The 15,420-nt window shown below is 37.6% G+C and overlaps 1 protein-coding gene across 1 annotated transcript in view; it reads left to right on the top strand.

Moving 5' to 3' along the window:
* ZBTB41 (zinc finger and BTB domain containing 41) overlaps nucleotides 1-15,420 on the top strand; it is a 50,361-nt gene that overhangs the window by 21,096 nt on the left and 13,845 nt on the right. Inside the window, exons 7-10 of the mRNA XM_004700067.2 lie at nucleotides 3,334-3,429; nucleotides 6,296-6,402; nucleotides 7,806-7,911; nucleotides 14,156-14,244. Coding sequence (XP_004700124.1) covers nucleotides 3,334-3,429; nucleotides 6,296-6,402; nucleotides 7,806-7,911; nucleotides 14,156-14,244 — 398 coding nt within the window. The remainder of the gene's footprint in view (nucleotides 1-3,333; nucleotides 3,430-6,295; nucleotides 6,403-7,805; nucleotides 7,912-14,155; nucleotides 14,245-15,420) is intronic.

Below are 15,420 nucleotides of genomic sequence, written 5' to 3'. Positions count from 1 at the left end.
AAAAAAAAAAAAAAAGAGGAAGACAAGAGCTCTACACAGGAGAGAAGCACAGGGAATCTCGGGAAGATGGTGAATGAAGATTCCAAAATGTTGAACGTGTAATATATGTAACATACTAGTCCACACCAGTAACAATAGTATTTAGATATCCTGAGGGTCGGCATTACTAAGGTCTGTGTTGGCACGGTTTTCTTCTTATGTAGGTGACAGAATGCTAACATCTGGCCCAGATTATTACCCGTGCTGTGCCTCTGTGTAATACTTCTGTGTGCTTAAAAACAAAAAACAAGCCGCACTCTTATCTTTCTGTCCAACTCTTTAACTAAATTCACTCATTTAATTTCATATAAAACTTCTTTGTTGAGTGAGGGGATGGGGTGAGGGCCATGCCTGACCTTGTCTGGTTACACAAGGGAGGACACCCCAAGTGCACATCAACCAAGGCTAATGGCTACAAGACAGGGATCACATATGCCTCTTTCCAATGTCTTTTATTCTATTCTGACACCAGTTATCCCTCCTGTGGCATTCTACTTCTCTACTGCGTTCAATAATTGTTGCCACAGAACTCATGATTATGGGCCTTGGTTAGGGAAGTTCATCAGTTGCCACAAGTTACGATCAGAACACATTAAGGATACAGGACTTTGTCCACAGCAGCGCCACTTCTCAGCTATTCCAGCAGCTATTTCTTTCGCTGGTCCTCAGCGTTCCACTCACAGGACTCCCTAACCTCTGCCGTGCTCTGTGGGCTGGGAATGCCGCCCCTCAATCACATGGTCTCAACGCTGCTCCTCAGCCCTTTCTTTTATTCTTGGCATGGTTCCACTTCTCTGTCTCATGGTCTAGGTGCTATAGCTTCTGGTGCCTCCATTTGGGCAGGGATCTCGCACTCTTTGCTGGTGGCTCTTTATTGATGGTCCAGATTTTCTCTGTTTCTACTTCTGAGATGGTTCAATTTCATACCCTGTGGAATGGCAAAACTGAGTAATTCCGGAGTTGGAGTTCACTACACTTATTTTCAAGATCCTATCTAGTCATTTGGTGAGAGTTACCAACACTATGGATAGAAGATTCAAACCAAGTACCTGTACTTCACTGCATTACCATATATACTCGAGTATAAGTCAACTTGAATATCAGCCGAGGCACCTAATTTTACCACAAAAACTGCATCAAAAATACGCTGAAAAAGTCAGCTTATACACGAGTATACTTGGTAATCTATTCATGAGAGTTAGAGGTGGCAGATAAGCCATGATAAACTGAACGGTCCACTCTGTTTAACCTAATGTCCAATGCTTGATCTCGTCTAACTGTGCCAGATGGTCCAGTGGAGGTGAGCCCTGTCTCCACTGACTTATTCATGACTTACCCACTCACTGATGTGCCAAAAAGAGCACTTGGTAGCTCTCAGGGAAGTTGCAGCCAGATCTGGTCAAGAGACACTGTTTACGTTTAATTTTCTGAGTACTTTTCTAATAGTGGATGGATGATTAAGTTTGTGCTTATTCAGTATTATTTTGTGATACATCCATACATAGTAAAACAAACAAAAAGGCAAGAGAATAATTAACAAATCATTATTTTTGAGAGAGGAAACTGAGATCTAGAAGAATACTCACAATCAACCTCCATATAACTGTTAATTTTATACTATTCTTTAACTAGAATGTATTAGTTTCAGAGTCTCTTCCATGTATAAACGTTCTATCATGTAATCAGAATTAGAAATGCCATTTCCTTAAAATAGAGGTGGCAATGATGGCAGAATAGTAAGCCCAGGATGCTATATCTATGTGTAAGTCTGGACTTATAAATATCTATAAGTCTCGACTATATCTGGACTTACAAATTGAAAGTTTACTGCATGCATTACAAATTCACGTTCTGACCCCCTAAAGATTTTTGAGTATGTATGCAAACAAAAGAAAATGAAGCAGTGGGAAATGCCAAAATTTTCCGTCTTTGTACTAGTAAAAATCTTGATGGTCTTGTCCCATAAAGATGACAGCATTGGAAACCCCATGGGACAGTTGCACTCTGCTACATTGAGTCTTCAATGTAGGATCCTATGTTGGAATCAACTTGAGGACATACAGTAACAACCTGTTAATTAGAGGTTTAGGAGTATTTGACAAAGATATCCTACATGGCTGGCTACAACAATAAACATCATTTGACAAACACTGGTGGAGCTTATGGAAGAGCACCATCTATTGGCAAAGGTCTACCCACATTTAAGGTTCAGACTCTAGCCTCATTAGGAATGTGATTGAAAAACAAATAAAAATAAACAAATTAGTCAAGTCATAATGACAGCCAAAAGGCCACTCATTTGCTTATCACTTTCATTTCTCCAAAATCAGATTGCTTGCCTATATTGCAAAGTCTAAACATGTGGGAAAGCTACGAATGTGAGAACGTCAGGAATTGCTATGATCTATTTAGAGCTTTAATGGCTACACAGTAGCCCAAATCTAGAATCAGTGGATGTGGAGATATTAAGAGTGGTAATAATGAAATCTTGTATTTGATTTTACTTATTACACTGGCCTAGATTTCAGACATACTTATAAAGAGTCCCTTGCCTTAGAACGTTTTCTCAATAAGAACTTAACACATGAACACATGTTTGGAAGGAGTTGCACTGGATTCCTTAGATACCATTAAACCCACAACACCAAGGTTCCCATCAGTTTTGCTTATTTAAGTCACTGAATAAACCGATGGTAACCAAGGTCATGGCTAAACATTTTTCATTTTTATTTAAGGAATGAGTCATAACATGTTTTCTGGAGGCATCTAACAAAAACATTGTAGGAGACAGATGGGAGACTTGCCCTATGTGTTACCTTCAATACCATACTGAAAAGCATTCTAAAATCTATGTTTAACATATACATCAAAACTCATGAAAAGACAGAATTTGTATAAGGTGAAAACTTGTCAAAGAAATAAAATTCAGATACTTGCTATCAAAATTGGTCATAGGTGGTAATACCACATCCTGTCAAAGGTGGAAGACTTAGAAGCTTCAGAAAAAGTTCGGCTCTCCCTGGTCTCGTGTATAAAACCCATCGCTGTGGACTTACTCCCAACTCCTGGTACCCCTGTCAGACAGGGTAGAACCTTCCCTTTGGGTTTCCAAGCCTGTGATCTTTATGGAAACGGACTGCTATGTCATTCTCCTGAAGAGCGGCTGGTGGATTTGAACTGCCAACCTTTTGTTTAGCAGTTGAGCATATAACTGTAGTGCCACCAGACCTCCTTAATATCTACAAAGGTATTTTAAAAAATCTTTAATGAGAATTATTTTTTTGTCTAATACAGAACTACTTTGAAAGAACATTTGAGAATTCACAGTGGAGAAAAGCCACATCTTTGCAGTATTTGTGGACAAAGTTTTCGTCATGGGAGCTCATATAGGTAGGTCGGGCCATTGTTTTCTTCTACATTAAGATAAAATTACCTTTCCATTTTAATTCTATTTTCTTTATCAGCTCATTAGCCAAATAAGTGGAATTAATATTTCTTAGCACATATTAACTTCAATATGTGTATGCCTTAAAATGCTGTCAAGTACTTTCTTATCACAAAGTTTACTTTACTGTTTAAGCTGTCATTATTTAAGAATTGATTTTTATTATTTCTCTTTGAGGCAATTAAAACTCTGGCATCTTATTTAGGATACGTAGCCACTCTTTACTATCAAGTAATATTTGGTATAAAAATATAGCAAAATTGAGAACCTAGTTTAGAAACTCTTCTATGCCATAATTTTAACTATTTGTTTTTATGACTGAATTCCTAACCACATTAGCAGTTTTTGAAGGATGATTTTGTGGAGTGTATGTTTGAATAAATAATAGGTTACCACTTATTATGTTTTATTAATACTCAAGAATTTTCATCTTTTAAGTCTTTACACTTTTACTTAATATTTAGCCTTTTTTGGGTCCCTGGGTGGAGCAATCTCCACTGCTAACCTAAAGGTTGTTTGTTCAAAGCCACTCACTGGTACTGGTAAAGCTAGGACTGATGATTTGCTTCATTAAGATTATAATCAAGAGAAATTTATGAAGCAGCTCTGTTCTGTAATGCATGCAGTCACTGTAAGTGGGAATAGATTTAATGTTAAGATCCCTAGTGGTGTAGTATGCTAAATGTTAGACTGCTTAACCTCAGGGTCACCAGTTAGAAGCTACTAGCAGCTACACAGGAGAAAGATGAAGCTTTCTAATTCTGTAAAGAGTGACACTCTTGGAGACATAGGCAGTTCTGCTCTGCCCTATAGAGTCGTTACGAGATGAAGTAGATTCCATGACAGTGAGATTTTGGGTTTTTGAGGGGTGTGTGGAACAACAATACAATAACAAGATATGTGTCCAATTTAAAATATATATTTTTAATCATTTTATTGGGGGGGGTCTCGTACAACTCTTATCACAATCCATCCATCCATCCATCCATTGTGTCAAGCAAATTTGTACATTTGTTGTTATTATCATTCGCAAAACATTTGCTTTTTACTTGAGCCCTGGGTATCAGCGCCTCATTTTCCCCCTCCCTGCCTGCTCCCTCCCCCCCCCCGAACCCTTGATAAGTTCTAAGTTGTTATTATTTTGTCATATCTTACACCATGTGACGTCTCCCTTTACCCACATCTCTCCTGTCCATCCCCCAGGGAGAAGGTTATATGTAGATCCCTGTAATCGTTCCCCCTTTCTCCCTCCCCTTCTCTCCACCCTCCCCATATCGCCACTCTCACCACTGGTCCTGAAGGGTTCATCTCTTCTGGATTCCCTGTGTTTCCAATTCCTATCTGTACCAGTGTACTTCCTCCAGTCCAGCCAGATTTGTAAGGTAGAATTGGGATCATGATAGTTGGAGGAAGGAAGCATTCAAGAACTAGAGGAAGATTGCATGTTTCATCATTGCTACACTGTACCCTGACTGGCTCGTCTCCTCCCTGCAGCCCTTCTGCAAGGGGATGTCCAGTTTCCCATAGATGGGCCCTGGGTCCCCACTCCACACTCCCCCTCATTCACAATGCTATGATTTAAAAATATATATATTTTATTAGTACTCTTCAAATGTTTATCTCGAGGCTTTAACATCTATACCTTTATTTGATATATACCTTTTATTTAGTATAAAGAGAGCATTTTCCCTTTACGTATTATTCAGTCAGTTTACTGGGTTATGGAAAATATAATTTCACATTTACAAACCAATGCAAACACACTGCTGTCTAGTTTGTTCTGACTCAGAGTCCATATAGGACAGAACAGAGCTGCCCCACTACGATTTCCAAGGCTCTGAATCTTTATGGAAGCAGACTGCCACATTTTCCTCCCACAGAGCACTGAGTGTGACTGAACCTCTGAACTTTTGGTACATAGATGAGTACTTTAACCACTGTGCCACCAAAGCCCCTTTTAGAAAGGATGTCGACAGCCTTCTTAAGCATTGGACACTAGCTAAAATGTGCAAAGTTAAAACCCACCAGCTGTTCCACAGGAGAAAGTTGACTCCATCTGCTCCTATACAGATTTACAGCCTCAGAAACTCTGTAAATAGGGTTGCTGTGGGTTGGAATTGACTTGGTGGCCGTGGGTTCGGGTTTTGGGGACTCGCTGCCATCATTTCAATTCAAGATTTCTGGGAGCAGACAGCCTCATTTGTCTCTTGTGGAGCAAGTGGTGGGAATGAACCACTGACCTGACAGTTAGTTACTGGCCCAATGTTTAACCCACAGTGAGACCAGGGCTCCCTTCTAAAGGCACAAAACAACCTTAAACATACTACCATCAAGTTGATTCCAACTCATCATGATCCTTTCTGAACTCTCAGTTTTAAGTGGAATCACTCCTTCAGATTTAGATACAAGATTAATCCACAATTACTTTTGTTTGCAATCATTACTGTATGCTTAGTCACTTGTTCATGTGCCCCGTTTTTCTGATTTTTATTCCTCTGTGCTTCATTTGGTATCTTAACATGTGACTCATTAAATAGACATTGGTTAGTTTGAATGAAATAGATTTAGAATCAAGAAATTAGGAATGACTTAATTGGAAGTTATAGGAGCATGTGCAAAAGTTGACATGCAGATTTGAAAGAATAAGTAAGATCCTTCATGTCAGGTAGTAAAAGAGGAAGACTTTGAAGTCATAGAGCTATAGCAATTTAAGAGGGGGATTGAGTAAACATCTGGTTTTTATAATCTGTCTTTATCACACATTTTCCTTCTTTGTTACCAGTGTCATTGCCCTTCTATCTTTTTTAATAGACTTCACTTACGAGTACATCATGATGATAAAAGATATGAGTGTGATGAATGTGGAAAAACATTTATTCGTCATGACCACCTTACAAAGCACAAAAAAATACATTCAGGTAAGTTGTATTTTGTAATGTCAATTCCAAGATCTTTTGAAAGAGCACCTGAACATAGTAGTGTAATATATCATGTCTATGTTGGCTATCATTTTTTAAACTTGGCAAAACTCCTCTCTAAAGCTGTTTTTAAAATCTTTTTTTTTTTTAAGCATCTAAAAGGGACTGAATTTTATGACTTCTTATTCTGTCATTTTAGTTGTTTGGCCACTTCCTTGTCATAAAGTATAATTTTAAAGTTTTATTTTCATCAGGTTCTCAGATTTTGCATTGTGCTTATTACAAACGAATATTTACAAAAGTTGCCATTGCCTCATAGGGGGGAGCAAAGTTAATAGTTTCTGTTTTGGTTGAATTGAGAAGGTGTTGGCAAAAGTTTAGTGTTTAAAGGGGAATGATTAGAATTGGAGTTTTGCATTGTAATGACTTTTGAAATCCTATTTTGGAAATAATACCTTAATAATCCTGATCCGTTTCAGATCTCTTGGGGATTCCTTTCATATTTTCCCCTCGAAATGCTGCTCAGAAAGTGCTGAAAGCCGACTGTGAGCACGGTAATAGGGAAAAACCATCTGTAGGAGCCGAGCTGGTGATTGTTACTGTCATCAACACAACTAAAATGGAAAGGATACAACAGAATTCTTTTCAAACATGGAAGTAAATAATAAACCCTATGAGGCAGATTACAATTATTATCACATTATTAAAGATGCAAAAATATTTGAGGACTTTTTTTTAAAACTAGAATTAGACATTTTCCATGTGAGGAGGCGTCTAAATTCCTAATGGTAGGGGTTCACATGGCGTATGTGCACACAGGTATTACATTTAGATCGTGGTTTTTTAGGACAGGTCCTGAACTGAATGTAAGGACTGGAATGAGAAATTGGACTCATCTTGAACACTCCTTTGTATCTGCATTGTGCCTCATTGCAAATGTAAGGAATCCCCACAGATGGAAAATCAAATACAAAAATCTGAAACTGTTTGGATCCTTTTTATAAAGAGTGAAATAGCCTCATCTTGATTTAATATGTATTTGTTTAAGGCGTTGGATATCGAACTATATGTATTGGTATGGGTGACATATATATATTCTTTTTAAAAATTATGTTTGGAGGTAGTTTTATTTATTGTGCTCTGTTACACTGAAGCATAAGATTCCAAGTCTATACCAAAAGGCTTCTGATTTCCTCTCCAGTGGGGAAGGAATTGTCAGGGAAAATCAAAGATGTTTGAATGAGGAATGTAGAGCAGATAGTCCAATATTAAGGGTGACTACTAATGTATTTCCACGATGTGTTCATACTGTTCGGTAATTTGTTATAGGAAAAATGAAAAGGTAAACATGCTCCAAACTAAAATACTTATCATCGTAATAATATTTGGGTCTTTACTTTAAGGTGAAAAGGTTCATCAGTGTGAAGAATGTGGGAAATGTTTTGGTCGTCGGGATCATCTCACTGTTCATTATAAAAGTGTGCACCTTGGAGAGAAAGTGTGGCAAAAGTGAGTGTAAGAAAATAATTTCAAAATTGCTATGACCAAGTCTTTATACTAAGAAAAGGTTGTAACTTCCTCATAGTCTGTTATCGTTGTTGCTGTTTTCCTGTGGGCTGGTTGACCAGCTCTCTTTATCCAGCTCAGTGGTTCTCAACCTCCCTGATGCTGCGACCCTTTAATACAGTTCCTCATGTTGTGGTGCCCCCCCAACCATAGCATTATTCTAGTTGCTACTTCATAACTGTAATTTTGCTCCTGTTATGAATCAGGTAACCCCTGTGAAAGGGTCGTTCGACCCCCAAAGGGGCTGCGACCCACACGTTGAGAACCGCTGATCTAGCTGCTCTAGCTTTTCTGCCGATTAAGGAGTTGAGCAAGGCATTACCTCTTCCCCACTTGTTTTCAGTAATTCAGAAGTTAAGGGAATAGTACATAGTGAATTTAATGACGATTATTCAATCTTTAGGGATTGTGTCTATTGTTGCTGAAGCTCTTTGAAATCAAATATATTACCTGTATATTATACTTAATTAACAAAATTGGGAAATGTTTATAGTCAAAAGTTAAGCCTATTTCTTAACCAGCATATGAGGCGATATTTTATTGGCAGTATATGCAGTCTTAGATATACATTTTTTAATACAATCAAGATGTCCAAATGTAACTTATGTTTGTTGCTGAATGTAAAACTTCCAAGAATTTAAATCTTAGACTAGGTGTTTTAGGACCAATGAAAAACAGTAGTCTTAGTTTAAGGTTCCAAGGAACTTGTATGATGACCTCAGCATATGCGAATATGAAGGAGCTTCAAAAGTTTATGGAAAAATGAAATGGAAAATTAATGCAATTTTCCCACAAATGTTTTGACACTCCTTTGTGTGTAGTCATATATAGAGAGATATTAAATACAAATAGAGTAAATAAAAACTTTGAAGATTTATTTTCTTCTTTGAATTCATATATTAATTTTATTTATTGAACTATTATTCACTCTGTGCTAGCAATGCTCCTAAGTGCTGGGATGCAAAGATATAAATGACATAAGGAAGAATGATAACTTCTATATACTGTATGATTGGACAGCAGATGAATTTAGGATTGTAGACTTACTTGCTCTAGAGTCACAACATTTTTTTCCCCATTATACTGTTCAAAATTACTGAGTGCCTCTAGAACTTTTGTTTATAGGTATGTTAGTCTGGGTAAACTAGGGAAATAAATCCACAGAAACTCATATGTATAGAGAGAGTTTTATATAAAGAATAAGTGTACATTAAGAAAGCATCCCAACCCAGTGCTGTCCAAGCCCATAAATCCAACATTAGCCCATATGCCCGACACTAATCTCCAAAGTCCTCCGCCATCTCACAAAACACACGCAATGACGCTGACTGCAGGAGGAAAGCCGACTCAGTGAGCCTATAAACATCTCAGCACTGTCAGGAGTCTCCACATGGCTGCTCCAGCACCCAGGGTGCAGCACCCAGGGCTGCATCAAGGTAGGTCCAGGCAGTTTCTCCTTGGGGGTGTCTTTCAGGAAGCGAGCCTTGCCACCTGAAGCAGGGAACTGACTAAGGCAGCTGCACCCTGGTCCGACCATCACAAAGCAATAGACCCGAGAACTAGAAAGGCAAGGCTCACTGAGCCATTTATCTCTCCACCCTTCAGTTAATCCCACATGTGTTTAGCGGCCAGATTGACACAATAAACCTTAACTATCTCAATAGGTTAGTCTTTACCAAGTTAGAAAGTAAAATAGAAAATTTTCAAACCATTGTTTTCTCATTTGAAAATAATAATATACCATAATGTATTAACACAAAGAGCGAATTTTTGAAGAAGCAAACACAAATATTTTAGAAGATTACCATTGTTTTATACATTTTTTGCAGATATTTTTAATGAAAGTTTAACCTTACACAGACAAATGGATTGTCATATCTGTTATAATGCTTTAATTTTGTTGAAATACATGAGAAAACATAGCGGCACATAGATAATATAGTTAGAAACAGGAGAAGTATTGTAATAGTATTTTCAAGTAATTGTGGATATACTTATTGATGCTACACCAAAACTAAACAAGTCATATTTCCTTGTACTGTAAAGTGACATCTAATTCAGCCTAAAGAAGTTTCCATACTTTTTTACATTCAGTCCATTGATCTGCCTTATCCTTTGAATGAATATTTTATCCATGCATTATTTTGTAATATTAGTTATTTTAGATTTGTCAGTAGGGAAATATGAACTCACTGAGTTCAATTTTCCAAATGTTAACACATTTCACAATACGTTGTCAATGAATCATATTTGTTAAATATTACTTCCAAACTTTCAGAAATGAATATTGGGAGACTATCAAATCACAGGGGCATCTATGTTTTTCAGAATTGGTGTAGTCACTTGTTAGCTCAGATTTCTTCAATCAGAACAAATATTGTCAATTGTTTTCCTTGATATGTTACTTCATTTAAATTTCAAGAACATTTCGACCAAATACTTATGTCTGTGTAAGCAAAGTTTGTTTTTCAGTCATACTTTCAAGTACAAATGAAATTCCATGAAGAAAGTAGCTTCTGCAGCTCACAACTCAAAGTTTCACAGGTGCTGTGTTGGAGACAGCCATCATAGTTTAGTGTGCTGTAGGAGCACTTTGTGTACCAGGGAGCTTTAAAAAGGCTCGTGGAAATTTTTCATTCTCTTTTAATTCCATTTTCCATGAACTTAAAAAAGAAAACCCTTATGTTCTTCTAATTTCATAGTTTACAGTCTAAATCTCATAGCAACCCTACATGTAGGGGAGGGTAGAACTATCCTTGTGGGTTTCCAAGACTGTAACTCTTTTATGGGAGTAGAAAGCCTCATATTTCTCCTGAGGAGCAGCTGTCAGTTTTGAATTGCTGGACTTGTGGTTAGCAGCCCAAAATGTAACCTACTTATACCACAGGTCTGCAAGGTAGAAATGTAATGTAGTTGGAGAATAAGTGGAGAATGCAGTGACGATTAGTGCAATTGACCCCATTGCCTTCTTGAGTTCTTGTGTGCCAGTAGTTTTACCCACTGTTCCTTTTGCATCGTTGGTATAAATGTCAGCACATGTATAAAAATTAATGATGTATTAGTGTGATTTTGACCTTAGTTTGGGTCTTGTACACTTATGAAAAGGTTTGGGGAACTCTTCTCCTGCCAACTAGATAATTCTGGTACTAGAACTTGCAAGCTCCTTTGGCTGCAAGGACTGGTGAATGGTTGATCTAGAATTTGGACTCTGACACACTCTTTTATGAAACTTGGACCTTATGCTATTGGGAAGCCATTGACGATTTGAAACATGAGAGTAACACAGTTGGATTTGTATTTAGGTAGATTAATTTATTGATGTGTATATGATGGACTTGAGGTGGGTAAGTCTGGCAAGTGTATCAACTAGTCAGGAGGCTATCAAAATGTAGATAAAAGATGTTGAGGGCCTACACTAGGGAGTGGCATTAGTAATGGATAGTGGAAACTACTTACTTGAAAAATATTTAAGCCCTATTGGCAATACTTTATGAATGATTGGCTGTGGCAATGAGGAAGAGGGCGCAGTTGTTCCTGTTTTCAGCTGGGTGGATGAAGTAGGATTCATTAACGATGGGGTAAATGTACAGAGTAAGGTGATGGATTGTTTGCTTGTATTGAGTTTGAGATGCATTCCTTCTGCCATACTCCATTGGCCAGAGTAGTCTTAGGCCAGTGCAGATACAAGGAAATGGAAAAGGAATTCTCGAGTTCATAACCTAGTACCACCGTCCCACGTGACCACCCTCTTGGTTCCTCATCAAACTGGAGATGCAGTCTTTTCTCTCTAATGTATGGCCTTTTATTATTTTCTATATAGTCTGAACTTCTCTGGTTCACCAGAGTAAGTGGCCTATTTAAGGGTATTCCTTTCATTATTTCTGGTCCTATCTCCTGATATTTCAGGAAACTTGTTCTTCCAATTGTTCTCCCACACTTTCGAGTGTGTAGCTATTTGAGGAAGGAGATCATAAATTCGGTTGCAGGCATATTGTGGTAGTGACGTGTGCCTTCGAAACCAAGGTTACCGAGTTAACTGACAACTACCCCCCACACAGAGGAGGACACTCTTATAAACGTCCAAGTTTCTAGATCTGGCAATAACTTAATTGTATTTCCACTCGTATTCTTTGTTAAAAACTGGTTTCATAACCTCACCTAGGTATATGCACAACTACACAATTTAGTCTTTTGGTGAATATTTGCTTTTGAGCAATGACTATATCCTGCTTAAAACCAAGACCAAACGTGTTGCTACTGAGTCACTGCTGTCTCATATAGCGACCTCCTGTGGGTTTCTGACACTCTCACTGTTTACAGGAGTAGAAAGCCAGCCCTAGAGAGGCTGGTGGTTTCGAGCTGTGGAATATGTAGATTGCAGCTCAGGGCATCACTACACCACCAGGCCTTCTTTCTAAGGGTAGCGCAATTCTTTGGTAGCTAGTAAGCTGTTTCTGTTATAGTCCCTTTCTGCAGTGAGCCAGTATGTGTGTGTGTACCTTTCCTTTCACCTGCAGAAGGTGTGCTCTCCCTTTCCTCAGGTGATAACTCAGAGTCTCATCAATTACTGCATCCATCTCGAAGTCTAGAACCATAAGGTGACACAGTCATTTCCATCAGGTTGAAATTTATCTCAACCTTATTTAACTGACAACCTACCTGCTCATGTCATCCCCCAACTATATCATTCACTCATTCGCCGCCATCAAGTCAGTGCTGACTCCTAGAGAGGTTATAGGACCGAGTAGAACTGCCCGTGTGGGTTTCCATGACTATCTCTTTGCGGGAGTGCAAAGTCCAGTCTTTCTCCTGTGAATGGCTAGTGGTTTCAAATGGCTGACCTTGCCATTTGCAGTTCATAGCCACTAGGCTACCAGGGCTCCTCCACCCCTCAATATATAGTGAAAGCGCAGAGATAGGATAACAGTAATAGACACTCCCATTTGGGAATAAGTAAGACATGGTAGTTTGTTCATCATAATTATGGACGTCCTATAAGCAGATGAGTAATGTATTGCATGTGTTTGATCTGACACTTTTGAGACCTTTCTTAGTTGTTTCTCTTACTATTTGAGGTCCAGAAAATATCATTAGTAGCCAATGCATCCTAGTACTCTGGGATCTTATGAGCCACTTTTACTATACCGGCAGTAACCCCAAAGTAACTCCTACTTAGTCATCCATCACCTACGAATTTGAATCCCTTCTCCAAAATAGAAGGTAGTTCTCTCTAGTTCTATGTAGTGGTAGGTCTACCTTCACTAATCTCAACAGTTTTGCACTATTCAGTATATCTGTCTCATCTAAAATGTTATAAAGAGGACGTATAGAAGGAAGAGTAAGGCAAGACTACAAATTGAAATTTTCATATTTTGTGCAAGAGAAGTGAGGCGTAAATGATATATTGACGAGAGAACCTCATAGATTTTTACTATAGGATTTTAACCTTGTGAAAATAGCTCTTTAATCTCTGAAAGTTAGGTAACAAATGCGTGGGTTTAAGCCTTAGTACCAAATTCTTTGTTTAAGAAATGGAATTACAATTCTGATCTGATGTGTACGTAGTGAAATTCACTTCTTTCTGGGTGTAGTTCTGCTTGTTTGCCCAGAGGAATCCAGTCATGTAATGCCACATCAAGATATAGCATAGTCCCGTCACCTATCAATTCCCACTGTTCTGCTCTGTAGTCTGCCCCTTCTTTTACCTTTTCCACTTATTGTGTTCCATTTCTAGAAGTTTTCTCCTTAATGTCATTTAGTAACAAATGATAATATCATCATCATGAAAATACTCAGTTATTTAAAGCAGTTGAAAACCTAAGAAACTTTTTTATAGATTTGACCTTGGGTGTTGCAGATGGTTAACATCTTGGCCTATAATCAAAAGGTTCAAGGCCACCTAAAGGCACCTTGGAACAAAGGTCTGGAATTCTACTTCAGAAAAATATCAGCCATTGAAAACCCTATGGAAAGAGTTCTACCCTGAATACATGGGGTCACCATGAATCAAATCTATTTCACTACATCTGAGGTCTTGTTGATTGCACCTGGAGGAGGAAGTGCAGGTGTTCTAAAGACACTAACGGGTGCTTTTGTGTTCCTGCAGACTTGTGTGCTTTACTAATGTGGGCACTGCGTTATTTATTAAAATTATATTTTAAAACTTAAACCTTTCTAATCATTTTAGATATAAAGCAACATTTCATCAATGTGATGTTTGCAAGAAAATTTTTAAAGGCAAATCAAGTCTGGAAATGCATTTTCGGACGCATTCAGGTAAAACTCAGTATGTTTATGTAAATGTACATATACTTTTGTATAGTTATTTCAGAGTAAATTAGAACATTTAAATTTATTGCTCCTGGGTAAATTTCTTACTTTTTTTGCTATTAACATTTTTACTCATAATAAAATTTATGTAATGAATGGGCAATATGCTCTAGTATGTAAACTACAATACTTTTGAATATTTTTTCTTAGAATTTTAAGTAAATATTTTACATAGGAAATTCACTCAACTCTTTTTTTTTTTGTTTTAAGATTTCTCTTTATCTGTGTTGCTTTCTGAAGATACTTTCATAAATTTTTTTGCTTGACTGTTAAGAGAAGAACTCAAGTATGCTATCAGTTCTTGTATATAGAATTTTCCTCTGCGTGGTCAGCTGTGCTCTGTTGGTGAGTGCGGCAGGGTTCTTTGCTTCCACAGTCTTCCAGAGATCATTTTCTAAATCTTTCCCCCTTTTTTTCTCCTTCTGGAAATGCCTCGTTTTCTGAAATATAGTCTGTTTGCTTCTTCCCAAAGTATTGTCCCAGTCCTGGTGACCTTCACCTTCAGATGAACAGTTTTTGTATTTGTTTATTTAAATGTGGTTTTTTTCTTCTTTTTCCTTTTTTTTTTCAAATAGCAAATTTCCATTTATGATGACTGTGTGTGTTTTATTCTTCAATTTTGATATTGTCATGCTGCTTTTTTGAAAGAGAAAAAGAATTGATTTCATAAATATTAGAATAGGAGATTACTAAGGTTATTTCACTAGCAAAATTTTGCAATTGAAGATAAAAGATTTGTAGCTGATGCAGTGCTGCTGTTAGAAACAAAATGATACGCCACTCTAAATGCAAATGCCATAATTTAGGGAAACAAATGAAATGAAGAAACTGTATTACTAGTATTTTCCACATTTGTTAAAAGTAATAAAACTCACTGCTATTAACTTGACTTGGACTTATATAGAGTTTCTGAAGCTATACGTTTTTCCCCGGGGCAGAGACCTTCATTTTTCTCCAACAGAGCTGCGGGTGGGTTAGGACCCCTGACCTGGTGTTAGTTAGCCTCCAGCGCTTCCCCAACAGCACCCCCAGGTTTCTTACTAGTTATAAATAATAAGCGTGACTTTAAATCAGTGACAAACGTAAAGAAGGTTAACTCAAGACCAGTGATGATTTAATAAT

The sequence above is a fragment of the Echinops telfairi genome, unplaced genomic scaffold (genome assembly GCF_000313985.2).
Source record: "Echinops telfairi isolate 266 unplaced genomic scaffold, ASM31398v2 ScPeMD7_7424;HRSCAF=8462, whole genome shotgun sequence".
NCBI lineage: Eukaryota > Metazoa > Chordata > Mammalia > Afrosoricida > Tenrecidae > Echinops > Echinops telfairi.
This window is presented reverse-complemented; position numbering and strand designations above follow the sequence as displayed.